This window comes from Sarcophilus harrisii, chromosome 3, assembly GCF_902635505.1.
Source record: "Sarcophilus harrisii chromosome 3, mSarHar1.11, whole genome shotgun sequence".
NCBI lineage: Eukaryota > Metazoa > Chordata > Mammalia > Dasyuromorphia > Dasyuridae > Sarcophilus > Sarcophilus harrisii.
This window is the reverse complement of record NC_045428.1, coordinates 350,946,321-350,968,525: the sequence shown is the minus strand read 5'-3', so window position 1 is coordinate 350,968,525 and position 22,205 is coordinate 350,946,321. Positions and strand designations below refer to the sequence as shown.

Genomic DNA, 22,205 nt, shown 5'->3' with positions numbered 1-22,205 from the left:
TGAGCAAGGAAGAAAGACACAATAGCTTTATTTATATCTAGCACTGAACTCAGAAATACCTTAAGTTAATTGCTTGTAAAAAATGATAAAAATAATATCAAATGAGGGATCCTTTTTTCCTGATCAATTATTATAATTGGTAACACTTTTATTACTTAGGACTGAACTTCTAAATATTTGTATGAAAATTGTCTCTGTGAAAAATATTCCTTAAACAAGGCATAAGGCTAGGTCTGGGAATGAAAGCAAAGCTTTTGGACAGTTTAAACAAATATTTTTCAAATGATATGAATAGTATGTGTATTGGTAGATTTAGCATCTGTTTATACCTGTGTATTTTAACTTAAGAGCATTCATTAGTTTTTAAGCTCCAAATGCATAAGCATGTATATTTATGCTGCAGTATTGTGTACTGCTTATAAAAGCTCTGAATTAAGTCATTTTGTGCTTTAGTGTTGGTTAGAATGATACAATTAGAACCTGTTATTCTACCAACTAATTACTACTAGAATATGTCAGCCAAGGAAGGCTATGAGATTTCAAATTTAGGAATTCACAAAGAATGTTTATATGATTTTTGCTTTCAATAAAATCATTGTCATGGAGATAGAGTGGTATCAGGGTATTTTCTGTTCTCATCGAAATCTTTATTTCAAAAATGTAGTTTAATTTTAATGTACAATATACTTGGAAGAATTTTAATAGTTAGCTATCTTTATTTGACCTCTCATATAGTCTAGCATTTGAAAAACATATTAATGCAAAATTTCTATATTTTCCAAACTCTCCCTCATTTCAGGTTTCTTTAATTTTGTGAAACTGCTTTTGAGTGATTAATATTTGGCATTCAGTCCCCTCCCTCAAAATGTTAACATATCATACTCTTTATCAAAACACCAAGTTCTATGATTTGGGAATTTCAAAGCTTTCTTTGATCTGAAAATGAAATGCTATTGATTGCTTGTTGGTGAACATTTGAGAATATTGAAGAAGTTATATTTAAGGGATTAGTGTGCAAAGGAATGAGGGAAATGGTTTTTAGAATTTTAAAGGAAACTGAAAACAGATCATGTGTCAGGTACCTAAAATGATTATTCTGCAAATTGGCTCCACAGATGATGATTAAAATAAAATCTTTAAACTAAATATACCATCATCCCTTCTGATAAACTGGCCTCCCTCCCCCAAAAAAATAATAATAAAAGGAGAAATACTGATGTGGTACCAGATGTTATCACTGTTTCACTACTTCAGATTGCCTGCCTCTTTTTCTCACAAGTACAAACACCATAGCTTGAACTGCCTGTTTATTGAAAAAAAAAAATTATGGTATCTTTTCTGCTGTTTGTCAACTGGATCTGCTATCAGAAAAAAAATTCTTTCATTTCGCCCCAAATAAGTACTACTGTTCTTCAAAGATTGCAGTAATGTTTAAAGTAAATAAGTTCTTGTCCAGCTAGTGCAATTGGATTCATTCAATTGCCCAAACAAAGCTATTGTTTAATGGTCTACAATAAGCCTTTTCTCTGTTTCCTTTAAAAGAATCTTCCTTGTTCTTGCAGTTGGCATGCTTAGTTTTGTAAGCCTTTCTATAATGTACAAGTGCTAAAGATGAATTTCTTTTTTTTTTCCACAGAAGAAATGAAGGAAGAATATGACACTATGGGGCCAGAAGCCGCAATCCAGACCACTGTTAATAATGGTACAGGTAAGTCAAGAGTATACCACTGAAACATCATCTCTGTCTTCTGCCATGTGAGATTAGTGATGTATAAAGAAAAGGTAATACTTTTATCCTTAAAAAAAATATTGCAGCTTAACAATTGAGTCAATATACTCTCCTAATTCCAAATATTTACTTAAAAATTTAAACACTGTATTTGGTACTTCATGCAGTAAAATATCTCCACTAATGCATCCCTTTTCTGCCTTCTTAAATCAAGAATTCAATTTAATTCAATTCAACAAACATTCATAAACACTTAAAATTTTTAAGGCTGTCTGCTAAGGGCTGGGAATACAAAAATAAAAGTGAAACTATTTCTACTCTCAAGAAACATATTCTACTAGGGAGGATATATGAATAGCAAATAAAACATTCATTTAAATAAAGAGAAGGTGATTTAAATTTAGATCATAGACATTTGAAGTCAACTAGTCTAACTCTACTATTTTACAGGTGAGAAAACTAAGGTCCAGAATTATTGCCCCTTGGACAAAAGTATTAGTAACAAAGTCAGAATATAAACCAAAGTCCTCTGTAAATCCATCACGTTTTTCTCTGACCCATACTCTCTTCATTAAAAGTAGACAAGGCTTCACAGAGAAGGCAGAACCTGAGCTGAACCTTAAAGATAGGTAAAGATTTCAAGAAGAAAAGGCAGAAAAAAAAATTTTCATTTGGGAGACTGCCTGTGCAAATGTATGATGACCAGAGTTGAAAAGTTAGAATTGGGATTTGAACCCACACCTCCATTAGGAGACTAGAGCATTCTAAAATGCTGGTAAAGCCTTGGATCAGGTGTTTTAGACTACCAAGCCATCCTGACATATTGTCAGTGTTTGGAGAAAAGCTGGTAGGTCATTTTGGCTAAAACAGAGAATATGTGAAAAGAATTACTGCTAACTAAGTCTAGAAAGGAAGGATGGAAAAAAATTGTGTAAGACTTTATAAGTTAGACTGAAGAGTCTATATTTTATAAAGAGGCAATATCAAAACATGGATTTTGCCAACTTTTGGTAGTCATTCATCCAAAACTTCATAAAGATTTCTAAATTTTGGATAGTATCTAACTCATTAACTCACTCCAAGTCATGTAAAATATAGAGAAAACAGATATTTATAGTATAAAGTATACTGAAACTAGTTTCTCAGAAAGAAATAACCATAAAAACATTATTTCATTTGTATTTTCTTTTAATCACATCATTTTATGCCTATTTCCATAATTTTTTCTTTTAAAATTTTATATTTTTCGATGGGGAAATAAAGCTATACGCAATTAAAAGTTGCCATCTCTTCACTATTTTTCTAATGAAATGAGGAACTGCAGTAAAAGGTTAGCTTTTTTGTTTTATTTTGACACTCTGAAATGGAACCTTGGGAAAGTTGTGCAAATTTCATATTCTTTCCAAAGAATGAACAAGCAAAGGATATAAAAATATCTCCAATATGAGTTTGTGATTCAGGACATTTATCTGCATTCTATGATACTAGTCCCTATCTGTTTCAAACATTATTATAAACCATTCTAAACTGAATTTTATTGACCATTATCAAATAATCTTTCTGAAGAAAGTTCATCAAAGTATGCTTATCTTGCGATAGAATTGATAAAGTTTACCGTGCAGTTAATTTCTAGAACATTATAAATACAAACAATTAAGATTTCATCTGTGCCTCCCTTATGATAAGAAACATAAAATTTAACACTTGATCTATTTACAATAATTTTATGAATAATATGAGAAATATATTTATTAGTTTTCTTATGATTGAAGTAGAGGAAATAATGAAAATTAAACTATGCTATTAATTTTCTCTTAATTAGAATAATGAATAGTCTCAGCTAATGTAATCACTATGTATAGCATAATAAATGTCACCATGTCACAAATAAATACTCTACAATGACTTCACTAAAAGGAATGTCAATAAAGATACACTTTGTTTATAAAGATGGTAGACTTTTAGAAGACTCCAGAATCTAGTCTGTTGTTTGGTTGGTTTTAGACCAGACCTGCCACTTCAGGGAACTTTTGTTGAGGCAACCTTCTCTCTAAATGCAGATCATCAGCAACTCTCATCTTTCTAGATCTCTACAAGTGTGATATTTTCCACTATCGCAATTACTGTTTTACAAATTGAATATAAGCCAGGTCAGTCTGACTCCAAGACTAGCTTTATATTTATTGTGCATCACTGCCTTCCTGGAATCTAGTCTTAATATCTATCTAAAGTTTATCTATATCTTGGGATCTACCATTGCCATAACAACTCATATTCTACTGAGGTAACAGTGGATGGACATTTCCATCAGACAATTTGAAATGTGGAATTGAAGATAAAGAAGCAGTTGAAAGTTAGAAGAAAAAAAATTGAGGTCATTTGTTTAAGAAGTGACATTTGAAGCAATGAGATAGATTGAGATTTCTGAGGCAAAGAAGGTAGAGAGGGAAGATAGAACCTTAGAGGATAAGTTAAGAAAGGAGAAAAAAGCCAACACCACCAAGAAAGACAAAAAAGTTTGGAAGAGATTTGGATAATGTAGTGTCATGGAAGTCAGTGGAGAGGAGAATTTAAGACTGAGGGGACTGCTAACACTTACAGATGCTGCAGAAATGTCAAAGAGAAATTTTTGCGATGAGGAAGTCATTAGTAACCTTGGAGAGAGCTTACAATTAACTCTATCTTGCATTTGAAAGTTTTACATCTTGTATATTCATGGCCACTGGTAGCTTTAAGCTTTCATTAAAATACATATAAATTGATTTAGCACAAAATGCCTACAGTGATGAAATAAAAAGAATGCTGGATTCACAGTAAAAATTATCCAGATCTGAATCAGGCTCTACTACTTAACTACCTTTGTGACTCTCACTTTCTTTCTTCTCTACAATAAAAGAATTAGACTAGATTATCAATCATTTCCAACTTTGAATATATGATTCTATACAAGCTATCAAGATTAGAATTTTCTAGCATTAAAACTATGTTAAAATTAATATGAACAAGTATTCCTTATTGTATTTTCTTACAACATATATTTCATCTTAAGACTTCCCTATCTTCCCTATCCTGGTCCCAGGTCTGATGAAACCATGACCAAATGAAAAGCATTTAAATGCTTATTGGGTGTTTTGCCCTGATCCTACATGCTGCTAATTTCTTTGCATCTGGAATCCTCTGTTACATATTGCTTATACTGGTCATTTAGCACTTATCATACTCTTTTATTATTTTTATTATTTTATTTTCCTATTTGGTAAATTTCTTAAAGTCATGATGCTGTTTAATCTCCCCTAGTACTAAGTACATTGATTTATAACTAAAAGATGACCAATAACTATTAATTGATTGACTGATTGACTAATTGATTGATAACATCTAACTTTATTTGATTTCCATAGCAAATAGAATAAAAAAAGTGGAAGGCATGAAATTCATTGAATTAAGTAACTTCCTAATGATAAAAGCTGTTATACCTTGGAAAGAATTATTAAATGAAGCTGTAAGAATTTTTCCCCTATAGATATTTGTGAATATTTTGAATACCAATAGATTCTTGGAGCAAAAAGAGACCTTTTCTAGTCAAATATTGTATAAAATTTTATACTTAAATCAAAGTGCTGACATTAGGTGATTTGTCCTGGGTTATACAGAAATATAATAGCAGAGTCAGGAGTAGAAATCTGTCTGTTAATGCTTATTCTTCCCGTCATCCCACAATTTCACTGGGGAGAGATAGTGTGGTATATGGATAGAGAGTTGACCTTGGAGTCAGGAAGGGTTCAAGTCTTACTTCTGATAACTACTGGCTGTGGGATTCAGAGTAAGTCACATAACCCTTTAGTCCCCCCAGGCAAATATCTAAAACTATACATTACACATAGGTGCTGATGGGGACTGGCAGAAGGAATCTTCTCAATAGTAATTCTCTGTACCATTGAAATCACAGGATTAGTTTGAAAAATAAAAAAAAAAAAGATTTAAGTAAAATGCAAATCAGGCACAGAGTGACATATATATAAATCTTTTTTTAATTTTAATTTTTTTTCATATGTAAATCTTAAAGGAGTAGACCAAGTGACCTCTGGAATTATCTTTCAATTCTAAAATTCTGGAACTGTTTTTCCTTTTACCCTAGCATTTTAAAAGTATGATTTATAGTCTCCTGAATCCTGATTTTTATATATACCAAATGTCAGAGAGACAACTCTTCACTTCCAGGAAAACAGCTTAGTTTCATGGAAACAAAAAGATTTAATATTTTATATTTAATATTACAATTAACTAAGATTTAAGATTTAATATTTTATAATAAACCTAAATCTCTTTACTAATGTCTTTGAACTCACTTGTTATTTCTTCTGAGGTGCACAGGAAAAATAAACAATGAAAATATTTAGGGTTAGTCCAGTATTCTTTCCATCACACCACTCTAGATGCCCTGCTTATATTTACACATTAAGTTTTCAAAGGATGCTTATCTCTCAAAGACTTAAACCTGCATTAGGACAACCTGACACTAGTTAGCACAAATTAACCCACAATTTCAAGAACAACATTGGACTTTTCTTTCACATGTTTTACTTCAAACATATTTTAGCACTATTTCTACTTATGCATAACCTTGGTTGGAAACAGCAAACAAGAATAGAACTCAATCATATTTGTCTTTAATGCTACTAATACTTGGCTCTTACCTTTTTTGTCATCTCCTTCCAGGCAATCATCACTTCCTCCCAGAACATTACTTTTATCATTTTAATATCCCTCACAAAACTCTTCAATGAATAGCCATTGCCCAAAGGGGGAGAGAGGATCCAAACTCCTCGACTTAGAACTTAAAGCTATCTTCAGTTTAGTTTCCCCTGAATACTTATTACTAAGAAAATTTTTTCCCTGTCAGAGCAGTTATTCTCACTGTTTCCCACAGAATTTTTTCATGTTATTCAGTTTACCTCACCTTTTCTTCATCTCTAGTTTAATTCATATTTCAAAACACAATGGTTGCTCCTTAGCATGCAAAAACACAAATAAAACAGTCCCTGCCTTCAAGGAACTTGTATTGTCCTGGGATATTTCAACCACATACTTGTATGGATCAATATAAAATAATCTAAGGAAGGAACAGGACAGGTCTAATAGGCAATAGCATATAAACTGGGATTTGAATGAACCTAGGGGTTCTAAAAGGTAGAGGGGAAAAGGGAATGACTTCCAAGCATGGCTCTGCTCTATTCAAAGGCAGATACAGGAAATCAGAGAATGAGGACTGAGTTCAAATTGATGTGTGAAATCACACAAAAAGGATTGTGAAAGAGAGAAATATGGACTATATAGAAAGGGAAAAAGAAAAGGCTTTAAATGTTAGGCTGAAGAGTTTGTGGTTTAAGTTGGATGTAATAGGGAATCATTTGAACAGATAAGTGATGTAGTCATACATAAATCTTAGGAATATTAGTTTAGCAGCTATCATAGGTTGTGTTTTAGAAGGAATACCAATTAGAAAATTATTATAATAGATGTGAGAGATGGGAAAGTACAATCAAGACCTGGTAATTGATGGGATATGGGGAGGAGGTGGTATAGGGGTGAAGGACAAGTCAAAGTTGACTCTAATAATATAAACCTGAGCAACTGGAAAGATGTTACCTTCAAACAACCAAATAGGAATGACTTTGGAGGGAAGGTGAGATAAGGAAGAAATCAGGTATTCTGTTTGGGACATGCTGAATTTGAAATCCTTGTGGAGCAAGACCAGAATTCAGAAGGGAGATTAGGAAGAAATATATAGATTTGAAAGTCATCTAAGCAGAGATAATTGAATCCTTGAGAAATTATGACATCATCAAGTGAGTATATAGAGAGGAAAGAAAAGAGAGATCAGTACAAAGCATTGGGGAATCGCCTTGATTTGCTAATGATGAATCTACAAAGCAGATTTAGAAGACAAGTAACAGGAGAACCAAGAGAGAAAGTATCCAGGAGGAGGATCTGGTGGACAATATGAAAAATCACATAGAAAACAAGCAGAATGGACACTGTGGCAGGAGGTACAGGGGTGAGATCCCCTTAAGTCCTATTTCCTCTATGAAGCTTCTCCCTGGCAGCTCCAGAAGATAATGATTTCTTCCTTTTTTGGAACTTTTCTGCCTTTTATTTACCAGTATCATCCATCTGGACACTAATCATTCACTTCTTTTTATTTATTATGGTAGTATTTCATATGTTTTGTTCTTATATTTCCAAAGATAGAAAGAGAGACCTTTGAAAGGGCAATAATTGTTTATGATTTTTTTTGTTGCTTCATAGTAATTTGCACAGTACCATGCACTTAGTAGACCTGCAAAATCGGTTAAATGAAATGAATAGTGAATAAAGAAACTGGCATTGAAAAAGTCTTAAAGAAGTCTAGCAGGATGAGCCGAGTCTCCTGGAAGGTAGCAATCACATCTAAGTAATTTAGGCTAATCAAAATGGGACTTGATAAGAGAAATAATTGGCTGAAGCCAAAAGTGACAGTAGAATTTAAAATGGTCAACTCATATGAGGAGTATAGCATAGGAGATTTGCTGCAAATGAAAATTTCTAGAATTTTAAATTCTATTACAAAATTTCTATCTAACAAAATTTTCTGGGTTTTAATTTCTACATAATGAGATTATTGCATCTGCTATACATTATAAGGATATGGGTTTTTACAAGGAATCATGTATTAAAATGATTCAACTTCAGTGTTTTCAGGGTTTTCTTAGAGATTGTAAGAAATATGACTTTCTAAAGAAGAAAGTGATGGAAAAACTCTACAACCTTATAAACATTAGTTTGTCTAAACACCATGCATAATACAGACTTAATATATCTACATAAGAATAAGTATAGGTCCCTGGTATTTTCTTCCGGAATAGATAAAAATGAAGTTTTCCTCAGACAATCTTCTACTCTTATTACAGAGTCTATAAATAACTATGGACATCCTCATTTCCTTCTAGAAAAAAGTATCCCAAATCTGGAAACAGGACTAGATCAATTTAGGGCATAGTTCTCACTTTATATACAAAAACAGAAATATGGCCATTTTAGTGCCAGAAGATATATCATTAGATATAATGATTAAATATGCTATAATCATCTTTTAAATACTTTCTATTAATTGTAAAATAAAATGCATTTTATAATATTTATTTTTATCTCTTTGTGCCCAAATTAATTTATCCTATAGAAAATCAGGGATACTGAGTTTATCAGACTCATCAAATTAAAAATAACTGGTAAATTTTGAATAGATTCTTAGAAATTATCTGCATTGATATACTAGAACACAAACTGAGCAAGCATTGGAAAAATTTCTTCATGTTATTCTATGAATGAACTTGAGAATCAAAGATCAAGGCTCAGAGTAAATTTAGGCTTCAGTTCCATCTCTTATGTCTGCAGTCTTTCAAATGTATCAATGTAATAAATGTGAAGCTGTGTTATATGTGTATTACACATATACACACACATAATATGGAAGAGGTGGGCTATTATATATGTGTATACTGCACATATATACATGTATGTGGGTCCCCTAGCAATCAACAAAGATTTTCACATCACTTGATTTCTGAATATCATCCTGGGGCATGTTCTTCTGACCCTACGTGAAAGGAAAATTAGTTCTTTTCAAATATGGAATTGGGGATAGCCAGTGAGGAGCTTGCATTCAGAGTCCCAATCAGCAGCATTTACTGAGTATTCACTTCACATTGAACTAGGTTTGGAGGGGAAAGTCAAAATAGAAGTAGAAGTTAAAGTCATTGTCCTGGGAAAATTAACATTGAAACAACTAAGGGAAGCCGAATTCTACCCACAGACAGAAAAGTGTCAGAAATAAATGATCATATTCACAGCCAACTTCAGGGCTACAAACAAGTGTCAAGTAAACAGTGATTTGAGAAGAGTAAACTACTATGGTAGAGTAAAAAAAGTATTGGGGTCTGAGTTTTGTCAATGTTGTTAACTAGCTAGATGCATGACTTTAGGCTTAAATCCTCTCAAACAACTCTCATAAGAGATTGTGATCTCTAAGATTCCTTTTAGTTCTAAATCCTCAAAACAGTAATAGATCAAATTCTCTACCTTATTAACCTAAGTTCATCATCATCATCATCATTAGTTTTTAATTGATCACTCATTAGATGGATAATTTGTGAAATGTTAGCAAATGAAGTTGAAATTTGATGCAAAATTAGAAAAGCTAATCTTTAAACGTAAGCAACATGTCATAGTAGATGGAAGTTTAATCTTTGGGTCAGGAAAATGTTGGTTCAAGTCCTTCTCCTGATGAATTAGCTTTGTCAAGGGCATTCACTTAACCTCTAGTGCATGCACCCAGTTAACTCTCTAAAATTTTTAAGTTAGAGAAAGGTTGTCAGTCTGAATTTAAAAAGAGGATTTTCCAGGAGTTCCCCACAATGATGAAAGCATAAACCTAGACCAAAACAAAGTCAATATTTAAATGAAGTGTTCACAGTCTTTGAATAATAAATTAATATTTGTAATAACAAACTACAAGATACAACTTTAACTTGAAACCTTGCCTTAGTATTCCTCCCCCCAACACATACACACAGACACACATAGACACACACACACACATACCTGAAAATAATAACTTCTTGTTCACATTTTCATAGAGTATAGATTTAAATCTTTCCTTTGTCTTCCACCTTATATCATATTTATTTGAGTAAATCTTATATTCTTTGTTAGCTCATAAGCTCCTTAAACAAGGACTAGTAGGCTATTTTTCATCTTGCTATTCTAAGCACTGACTACAGTAATTTGAAAAAGTAGTTAATTAATGTTTGTTAAATTGACAGGAATGGACACTTGAAAGAACTTTTATTATCCTTTCTCCTTTACCTAATAATTTAGACAAGAATATTAATATGTAGTATTATATTTGATTAACCTGGAATTATAAAGCAGTATATTGAACTTTTTTAGAAAATGGATTTAATCATATCTGAATCAGGAAAAAATTGGAGATGTGGGGTTGGGAGGTGGTAAGGAGACTGGAAAGACAGGTTGACAGAACTTGATTTCTATTTATCCAAAAGTAAATAAATATATTCAATTATCAACCATAAGGAAAAACTATTTTTAAAGTAAGGAAATAGTTTTTGCACTTTTATTATGATCTTAATTTAATAATTTTTCTTTATTACTTTTAGATAAGGTCAATATTAAATTTTTTAAAATTAATTCTTTCTTATTTAAGCAACAGGAACATTTCAAGCTAAAGCTTTTAAGTGTTACTTCTATGTGAGTTCAGAGGATAGTTTATTGTTCAGTTGTATTGGATCAATGTGCAAAATAATTCTAATAAGACTAAAATATTTAACAAAGCAGGAGTTGGCTAATTAATCAAGCCAGCATGTCATTTTTATCTTGTGTATGGTATCTATAACCTTTTTATGTTGTTGGAATTGTAAAGAGTGGAGGAGGGGGGAATTGGTAAAGAGAAAGGGGTAGGGGAAAGAAAGTCATCAATCAAATATGACATACACATAGCAATTTTTAAAAATTTACATTATTTGATGAGTAAGCTTGCTTTAAAAATTTAAGAAAAAGACATATTCTGGGGAGAGAAAAACAGAAGTAAAACTTGGCAGGTTGGAAGAATAGTCGTTTTTAGGCTGTAATCAGTGTGCGCCAAGGAGGGCCTGTCACTTCCTGGCTAATGAAGGTTGTGGTTTTATTAGCTTTGTTTGCGATTAGAAGCAGCTATCTCCACCTCACAGTGTGAGTTCCCACAAAAAGTAACTGGTCTCCTAAGCTTCTTGAATATCTCCTTTTGTTGTTGTGTGTGGTTTTAAGAAAACTCCAAAATTATTTTCCTTAATGCATTTTTCCCTATTAGAATTGTTGCTTTGAATTTTTAACTGAAAATCAATCCATGAAAGTCTCTGAGCCTGGTCAGACTTATTTGGAATTTTATCCTTTGAAATTATAGAATTTTAGACTTCGACAGGTCTTGACAAGTAAAGTAACTTGTTCAAAGTCAAAAGTCTAGTTTGTAGAAGAGCCAGGATTAGAAACAATGCAAACCATTCCAAGGATTTTCCCACTATCCCATGCTGCTGAGGTTTGTTGTTTTGTTGTTTTGTTTTGTTTTGTTTTGTTTTGTTTTGTTTTGTTTTGTTTTTACTGAGCAGGTAAAAAAGACATGATTGAGCTCATAAATAATCAATATTTGTGACTTTGGATATGGTATTTAAAAGCAAAGTGAGCAAAAATCAGTGGACAAATTCCTATCTCAATTCCTTTGCTTTCTGAAAAAAAAAAAATCAAATAATCTCCTCTATGTGGCTTTTCAGGAGCATTTAAGTCTTGGTACTTGTACTAAATACTATTTAGGATTTAAACACATGGTCAACCTTTGATAGTATTTGGAGAAGTCTAATATTAGTAATGTGGGGGGGCAAAAGGAGAGATCATGGAAATTTCACAAATACATAGCAGTTAGATAATCCAAGAATTAATCCTTAAAAACTGAATATTATGAACTAATAACGCCTAACTTTAAAACAGTTCTTGACCTTGTCAGTAGTACCTTGCAAAGTCAGTTATATTCTGGAACAGCAAAAAGCTGTATCAAAGTCCCATCCCACCAATTCATTCTTGAACTCTCTTTCCTGAAATCCTTGCTTAAGGGGTACTTCCATTGGCATCTGAATGTAGGTGAAAGCTATGTCAGAGCAGAAAACTCTGTCAAGACATTGTACTCATTCCTGAGAAGAGAAAGGAAACATTTCTTGTTGCTTTTTTACAACTGCCTCCTTTCCTGACAATTTGGCTACATCCATGATATTATACCAGTCTGGAGTTTTGCTATTTGCCATATAACTATGTAATGGAGTCTTTAATACCATTAGAGAAGTGAATCTAAAGAAACATTTCTTTCTTATCTTCCTCCACTGTTATCATCCTCCACATATCTGGTATCCAGTGTGTGCTTAAGTTAAAGACCACAGACTAAGTTCTGTTAGATAATTAATTCCATTCTAAATAAGTTCTCAAAGTCTTCAAAAACATTTCTATGTTTCAACAAAATATTAAATACATATATTTGAAACATGAAAATGTAACATCAGTGACTAGATTAGTAATTCTATATTCCATTTACCTTGTATTGTGTAAATAAACATTTTCTTTAAAAAAAAAAAAAAGAGGAAAAAAATAATAGATTGATTCCTTGTTTGACTCAAAAAGAATGCATGCAATGCCTACTATGTGCAAAATATTTACAAAGCAGCATATTCAAAGGAAAGAGTGGAGGAATTTGTTTTAATTCCTCAAGTACTGTGCTATTCCAGGTTTCATGTGGAAAGAGTAAGAAAGGGGAGACAGAAAGAGGGAGGCAGGGAATAAGGAAAAAAGAGAAGAAGGAAGTGAGGGCGAAGGCAAGGAAGGAAGAAAGGAATGGGGGAAGGGAGGAAGAACATCTGATCTAAAATGATGACTAAAAAAAGTCAAATTATAAAATCAGCACATGTCTGGGGAAAATTTTGATATAGATAGTATATTTAGATGGATAGATAAAAAGAGAAAGAAACACAGAAACATAGGTATTAGCATTTTGTGTCACCGCAATCATTCCAAAATAGTGGCCAAAAAACCAATTAGTCAACATACCTTCTCATCTTCCAGACTGCTTCAGTTGTTTTTAGCCCTCCAGAAACCTTCTCTTTACTAGTATTATTAATCCCTTTTTTCTTTTGTTATGAAAATAGTATATTCATACAATTTTATGCTTTAATCTTTGTTAAGAATTAAAACTACCAAATCCAAAATGGTAGTATATTCATTAATTTATGTAGGAGTCCAGAGTTGTACATATGCATATTAAAGTTAGAAAAATTGGGGGAGGGAAATGAGAGTTAAAGTATCACAGAGTCTCAAAAGTTAGGCAGGATCTCTAAGGTATCATATAGTCCATCCCAATCCAAAAAAGAACTCTTTTTTCCAACATACCAAACAAATGGCAATCCAAGTTTCATTTGAATAACTCAAAGAAAAACCTCGAGGTTTTTCGAGCTTACTTTTTTTCCCCTGTGATTAATCTTAAATTTTCCTCTTTGCACTTTTGCCATTGTAACTAGTTCTGCCTTCTAGGACCAAGCAGAACAAATACAATTTCTTTTCCATATAGAAGCTCTTCACATATTTGAAGACAACTATTTTATCACCCACCCTACCTCTATCCTTCTTTTCCCAGCCTAGTCCTGCACAGTAGGGGGGAAAAAAGAGAAAGTAAGACATAGAAAAAGAAAGAATGATTATTAAATTCTTTTGGTATTATATTTCAGTATTGATTAAAACTCATTTGCTATTTAAGAAAGATATATAGATATAGATATAGATATATAGATATATAGATATAGGCATGAAGACCAATTTGTGTTGTTATAGTTGCTACTAACTAGGAAACAGCATGAATGAATAATAAATTTAAAAAGAAATTGACATTTTTCTACCTAGACTTGTAGTAAATCAGGAGCAAAGTCACACTGAAATATCATCAAGTTTGCCCATGGAGATGAGAATATTCTTAATGTCAGACTCTTTATGACTTAAAAGATATAAATTTTTCAGGTTAATTTTTAGGGCCAAATGTAAAATCCTTAAGAGAAATTAGGAGAAATTACCAGGTTTTTTGTATATAAGTTTTAGTTATTGTTTGACCATAAATATAATTGAGATATCTGTTTTCAGTGTGTTCTGGCAATCCTTGCATAGAAACCTGAGAATTAAAAGAATTAAATGAAAATTTAAAATACAGTTGTTTCTACTCTTCCATAATACACTGGTTAATTCTAAAATTTTCCAGGGAATTTTCTACCTTAACCATGTACCTATTCCAGGAATATAACTATAGAAAAGCTAATGTTTGGTGTAAGTTCCTATGTTTTGGTCCACCTATAAATACAATAAATACTTGCAAGTACGATTGAAGATCCTTATTCTTCCCAACAAGTTTTGTGATTGACATGATTCCTATTTTCTGAGCAATCATACCAAGACCTAAAGGAAAGATCACACAGAAAATTTAGTTACCTTTGTGAGAGGATTTCTCACATGGACACCATGACATGGTTGAAAAAACATTAGATTTGGCAGCAAAATTCAAATGCAATTATGATCACTTTCTAAGTATGTGACCTTATTTTCTCATTTATAAAATAAGGGTGCTAGTACTGCTTAATGAGGTGACCATTGTAAAGCACTGTTGTTGTTATTTGTCCTTCCTTTTCCAAAAGGACCATGACATGCAAATGAACTGGATTTAGTGAGGGAGGCTGTGCAAGGTCACCTGCCTCACTTTCCCCTCCAGAGCCACCTGGATGTGCGACCAGATATGGATCAGAACCACTTCAGATGGCCCTGGATGCAATGAGAGACCAAGGCCTTTTTAAGCTAAGGTCTTTAATAGGTCTCAGTCTGACTGAGGCAACTCCCATCCGATGATTAAGGCTAGATAAGAAATGAGGTAGAGAATGGCCTCTTTTACTAAATAAATGTCAGCTATCAGTAGTAGCAGTAGTCGTCTAATAGTAGTATTCCTTTCAACAATGTAGTAAATTAAATTCTCATCCATAAAAGATGTGTAGTACAGTGGAAAAAATTTTGAATTTTGAATCAGAAAACCTACACAACTGTTATGGGTTTTCTTAACCTGTGAAATGAAGAGATTGGATTTAATGACCTCCAAATCCCCTTCCAGCTTCACATTTCTGAACCTGTGAGCCCTGGAAAGCTCAACTCAACTCCATGTAAGTGATCAAAACATCCCTCCAGTGCTTCAGCCATCCCACATGAAACCAAGTCTTAGTGGTTCAAAAACTGCAGATCAGAAACATCCAATTCCACTTTTTTTTTTTTTTTTTTTTTTTATCGGCTTCCACCTATCCTGACTTATACCTTCTCAGGACTTTTCCTGAATTTACAATCAATACTAAGTAGTTCCCTACTTAAATAGTGTTTGACCATTTCATGAATGGCAGATCAGTTCTCCTTTCTAGCTAAACTGTAAGCTTCTCAAATTGGCAGAGATGTCTTAAACTAGATTAGTTTTTATACCTTCCTTTGCAGAGTCTAGCACAATATTGGGCACATGAAACAGGACCACAATAAACACTTGTTGACTGATGTGTGGTACAGATGAAGCACCCTTTTCCTCTGGAAAATCATTTGACAGTTACAGGCAGCATTCAGAAAATCTTTTCCTTAGCATCTTATTTAGAAGTCTAACAGAAATAACCTAATGTCACCTTATAAATGATTTGTTTTTCAAATCAACGAGTTATAGTGCTAGAAGAAAACTGGATAAGAACTATGCATATCCAGAAATGTCTAGCATTTCTTTTTGCCACACAAGCCAAAGGATATAAATATAAATACAATTGAAACATCCATTTGCATTTGATTCCATTTTTCAATGGAGACATTCATATGCAAATAAAAAATCAGGCTGCACAATGCAGCTGTGTCCAAATAATTCAGATGGTTACTAGAATATCAGGATAAAAGTAGGATGGTTAGTATAGATGCCACTCAAGTCACCAAGGATGATAATACCCCTCACCATCATAGTCATTTTGGTGATCTGTTTGTGTAAGTTAAGTTTCTTCAGGCCCCAGTTACTATGATGCAAGTAAATGGCATCATCACAATCACCACCAGTTTATATCCTTGGGAAAGTGTTCACAATATCAGTAAAATGCCTATGGATAACAAATACTCACTGTTCATTTATTTTTATACTATATTACTGTCTTTTAAGAAAAAGGCTCAAACCAACGTTCCAAGCAACTTTAACAAGCTCTATCCTTGAGGAAAATAAAGGACATTTGAGTAGCATTGACCATTCTGTTAATGCACAGATTTGGTTAGTTTCCCACAAAATTTACAAAAATAGAGAAAAAAGTTTGAGAATAACAGTATTAAATGTTGTGTGTATCTTGATTTCAATATTCAACAAGATACAATTCTAAAATCCTAATTTGTTTTCTTTTTATGTTAGTCTATGTGCTTGTCCATTGTTTCAGGTCAAATTTAAAGATTACATTTTAAAACATTCTTATAAAAATATCTCAGTATTTCTTGATGATAAAAACAGAAAATATGATTACCTTGCTGTACACAAAATTCTTATTTAGAAAGTTAAGCAAATTCCATTTTTTCTCATCACTTTTTATTTTTATAGCAAAGAAGCTTGGAGGAGATGGGGGAGAGAAGCATGGATCAGTATGCTAATACTTTGGGGAAATTTTGAACATTCATTCATTCATTCATCCCTCCATTCATTCTCATTGTTCTACTCTCGGCAAACTTATAAACATAGCTAAAGTATACCATTAACTCTCTCTCTTTCTGTTTCTCTCTGTCTATCTCCTTCTGTCTATCTGTGTCTGTGTCTGTGTCTGTGTCTCAGTCTGGCTTTCTGTCTCTCCAGTTCTGTCTCTTTTCTTTCTATGTCACAAAAAAATTGATTTTGTATATTAAAATCACAAATTATTTCAAAAACATGTTTTTAATATGTTTTAAATATACAAAGTCTTATACATGTCACTAAAACCATTTTATAACTTTCATTTATTTTAGATGGAAAGACACATTTTTGTTAGTTTCCATCACTGGGAAATCACACTTCAACTCTTCTTGCTTTTTTCTGTTAATTTTTATCCCCTCTCTACAATTAATAGGTTTAACCTGATGTGATTTCCAGGCAGTTTTAAAATATTGAAAGTAACAAGTATAACTTTAAGTGACCATGAATGCTCTTTCCTATAATTTGTCAACAGTCATGCATTTTTAAAAAGTACATTCCTATCTCTCTACATCTTAGGCTTTGCTTTCATTCCTGTATGTGATATTCAGAGGACAGAAGGAATAAAAGCATATTTTTAGAAACAGGATGTCTTTGTGGTTAGGAACATGTTATATTTGGTGGGCAATAAAAAATTAGATATACCTTTTTTTAAAAAAAAGAAAGAAAACTTATAGCAAACTATAAAAGTAGCTTTGGGCTTGTATTTTCTAGCAGTCAAGATCTGGAAACATGTGGTTCTATTTGTAAAATTTTACTGAGTAACATTTTTGAAATAATGTATTTTCCCTTTGTAAATTACCCAGAAATGAATTTTCCAGGAAGAAATAAAGACAATGTCATAATTTATTTTAAAGAAAAATACCATTTAGTTTTTGTATCTAGCACATGATATGGCCCAGAACAGGGCAGTGTTCAATCAATAATTGGTCATCTGGTTCACTTCTTGCAAATAAACCATATATTTGTAGTTCCATTGTGAATCAGCATTTCATGAAAATAGTGACATAAACTGGCTCAGACTCTCTGGGAAAAAGCCCTGAAAAACCATTTCTTTTTCTTTTATGATTTCAGTTAAGAATGCAAATTGCACGTCGGACTTTGAGGAATATTTTGCCAAAAGGAAACTGGATGAAGGGGATGGCCATGCAGTTAGCATCGCAGAGTACCTACAGCGCAGTGACACAGCCATTATTTACCCAGAAGCCCCTGAGGAACTGTCTCGCCTTGGCACTCCAGAGGCCAATGGGCAAGAAGAAAGTGGTGAGACTGTAATTCATTTTTAGCCACAATATTGACCCCTTGCAGCTGTTGCAATTACAAATGCACTACATGCCTGGGTGTTTACCTTAAAATTTGAAGAACAGCTGCAGAAGCATGGAATTTCATGAGCAAAGATTGGAACTGTAATTTTAGTGTATTGTGATTTTTTTTGTCAGCAAATTTGTGTCATTCTGTACATCCAGTGAAGAACAGGAACAATCAAAGCTTATTTCTAAGAGAGAAGTATCCAAGAATATCCTTATCTTTTTGAGGGATTTTACTTCTGAAGAAGAAATTCACAAGGGCTGGTCTCCATCACCCTCACACTGTTATCAAGCAAAATTGCAAAGGTTCTTCATAGAGTCATAGCCGTAACTTTATGTGACTTAAAGATTAAATACAAGTCGCTGGTCACCTGAAGAAAATTTCTTCATTTTTCAGATATTCACATCTCTCCCCTCCCCTCCAAAAGCTCAAGTCATTAATTAATTTTCTAGCACAGTATGAAATGATTCAGACAAGTTTGTCCTGGGTGTGTGAGGGAACTGGTGTGTGCTGAGGCCAGTCTGAAATGATGGCACTCTGGTGGAGCAGATTGCAGTGATTCCTGTCATACCATCCCGGGCAATAAGCCCATTAGCTGCCATTGATTTACTGACCTTTTGGCCTGCTTCTCTCTCTCCTGTCTCTCGGCTACAGACCTGCCACCTGGAACTCCAGATGCTTTTGCCCAACTGCTGACCTGCCCCTACTGCGACCGGGGCTACAAGCGCTTGACATCGCTGAAGGAGCACATCAAGTACCGCCATGAGAAGAACGAGGAGAACTTTTCTTGCCCTCTTTGTAGCTACACGTTTGCCTACCGCACCCAGCTCGAGCGGCATATGGTGACGCACAAGCCAGGGACAGATCAGGTGGGGGGTTGGTTTTAAGTGATTTCTTTCTATAATAACCCCTTAGAGAAACGATATTGCTTTGATTGGCAATCATTATTAATTTTTCATGGCATTTTGAAGATGCAGATCTTTTAATGGTAATAGCTTTAATTGAGGTCTAAATGATTTTTTGATGGTCTCTTCTAATATGATTTAATAGTCCTATGTTCACGATCGAATGAGTGTGTTAATTTCTAATTTAGAAATTTTATTTGCACTTTAACTTGACTTTAGTTTCATTTTTATGTTCCTCAAAAAGTGAATGAAACTGTAGCATTTTAATTATACATTATTAAACATCTCAGCAATTTTAATTCCATTTTTCACCTACTTTTACTTTGCAATTTTTTGCATATGGGATTCCTAAGTCATAGTAAAAGATGAGTGTGTTTCTTTCATTTGTCGTTTAGCATCTTCAATCAGGTAGATAGTTTTGCATGCTCCTGGTAGTTTATAAAATCTAATTGAATGTTTTGAGGAAAATCAAACACACACACACACACACACACACACACACACACACATACACACACGATTGCACTGCATATGCTAGCATAACTGAAGCAAATAAAAATGATTCTTTCTGGACATGCACACACACACACACACACACACACACACACATATATATATATATATATATATACACATATGTGTAATTGTATACCTAAGTATGTGTATACATGTATGCACATTAAAATGTTAAAATTCTTCTGATTCATTTGGTGCTTTTTTTTCCTTGGCTTCTTTAAAAAAAAGACAACTCTGTAGCCTGAACAGGTAACTACAGCTTGCTTAAACTCATAAAGTGATTCAATGAAACTGCTTCACAGTACTCTTTAAATGTTTTAGCAAAATTGCTATTTCTGGCATCCTAAGAGAATTATTTCTGCAAATTGAGTGTATGAAGTGTTAGAGTGGAAACGGAAATGGTGTGCCTAAAGTCCAGATAGATGGATGAAGTCACGTTGTACAGGTCTTTATAACACATTAATTTTTTTTTTTTTTTTACCTTGATATATTGGGGGAGAGGGAGATTTTTTACATTTTGTTTGATTTTGCTGACTTCATCTTTTACAAGGAAGAAAATTGGTTAGGGAAAGTAATGCTGATCATCCTTCAATCTGGAATTTTACCACTTAAATGGATGAGGGATGTAAATCATCCTAAACTGCAGCTGATGGGGTTCGTTCCATGACCTGCTTTTCAAAGTTCAAATATGGAAAAATGTCTACATATTTACACTTATGTAATACGTATTTTTCCTTTGCTTAATTTCGCTAAAGTGCTAAGGAAAAAACTGCCTAGATATTTATCTATCATAACTGTCTTAAATTTCATATGCAGAAGTGTGATTGTGTTGGCGCATTATGAATGGTAGCTTTGGTGTTGAAAAGTCCCCTCATTTGCTCATGGCATTTACAATTAGTAAATTAAAATGATTGTATCATATTAACAGTGGCACAACTAAAGTTTATAGTAGTCCTCTGAGGGCTGTGGGGGGAGACAAAGCAGCTGTTGCTGTTTGTTTATGCAACTCAGCAACATATGAGCGCTGGTCCCTCAATGGCGCTCGGCGGGCTGGGCTCTGCTTGATCTTTGAAGGTTGCTGCTGTTTGAACAAACCTCCCTGTGTCCCATGTAACACCATCTGTCTCACTAGGAATGTGGGAAGATTCAGCACACCCTAGCAGTTGTCATACCGTTTCTGTGCTGTCTTTTTGCAAAAGGCTTTTGTGTCATTGCTGCTCAAAAAAGGCTGACCTCCTACCTTGAGCATCCAGAGTAGATGACTGAATCTTTTTTTTTTTTTTAAGAATTCAAAAATCACAATACTTTTTTCCTCTTGGTTAAAAAGATGAGCTGTGTTTGATTATATTTTCGCTACTTTTAACTTGACTTTTCAGCAAACTTTTTTTCTGGATTTGTCCCTACTCCTTAGCACAAAAATTAAAAGTAAAAATTAACAAAAATGAAAACTATCAGTAATTCTTCCTACTAGTCTTGTGTTAAAACTGCTCAAGAAGTTATCACCTGGGATGTTGTCTCTTGCATTTTATACTGAAAGAAGTCTGATATGCAACACCTTGATTTAAAAAAAAAAAAATCAGTTTACATTTGAAACTAACATCCTGAAAAGAATGTTTGAATATGTTTACTGAATGATGAAGCATTTTTGATCAAGTGTTTTTACTTCTTTAAATTTGAAATTGCCACAGCATAGAATGATGCACTTTAAACTTGTAAAGAAATTTTAATTATTGTGGTTTTACATTTTCAAGATGACTTAAGAGTTTTCAGGAAAATGGTTCATTTCCCCTTTGTTAGTCTCTGGTGCATTAGAGTAGGGAATTCCCAAGTTTTACATTTTGCAGTGAATGTGAAGATCTACAAACATTTATATGAATGATTTCCTCTCATCTCAGGACAATTTAAAGAGTCATTTTGGAAAAGAGAGTTCAAAAATAATTCTGAAGCAAATATTGGATACTTGTGCTAAAGCAATTTTTTTTTTATTTGTTTCAGTTTACTGCAAACATTATAACTTTTATGGCAATACTGAAAGACTGGGCAAGGAAATAAATGTGCACACAGACCTTTTGGCCTATCTGAAAAAGAGGTGTCCTTTTTAGTCTACCAAAATGTCTTTGTTCTTTTTGCATATGACTGATATCTGCCTCTGTTCCTTTCCTAGCATCAAATGCTGACCCAAGGAGCAGGTAATCGCAAGTTCAAATGCACAGAGTGTGGCAAGGCCTTCAAATATAAACACCATCTGAAGGAACACCTGCGAATTCACAGTGGTGAGTAGCAGAGGTGCTGGTGCTCTCATTTGCATTCTGTTTAATTAGCTGAGTTTTAAAGATTGTTTAAAATTTACACAGTTCTGTTTGTAGCTTTTTTA

The 22,205-nt window shown here is 33.2% G+C and overlaps 1 protein-coding gene across 3 annotated transcripts in view; it reads left to right on the top strand.

Moving 5' to 3' along the window:
- Positions 1-22,205, top strand: part of ZEB2 (zinc finger E-box binding homeobox 2) — a 145,644-nt gene that overhangs the window by 103,909 nt on the left and 19,530 nt on the right. For all 3 annotated transcript variants that reach the window (XM_003763841.4, XM_023499202.2, XM_023499201.2), the window contains 4 exons: positions 1,637-1,708; positions 18,177-18,365; positions 19,065-19,279; positions 21,996-22,104. In XM_003763841.4, the coding sequence (XP_003763889.1) occupies positions 1,637-1,708; positions 18,177-18,365; positions 19,065-19,279; positions 21,996-22,104 (585 nt within the window). The remainder of the gene's footprint in view (positions 1-1,636; positions 1,709-18,176; positions 18,366-19,064; positions 19,280-21,995; positions 22,105-22,205) is intronic.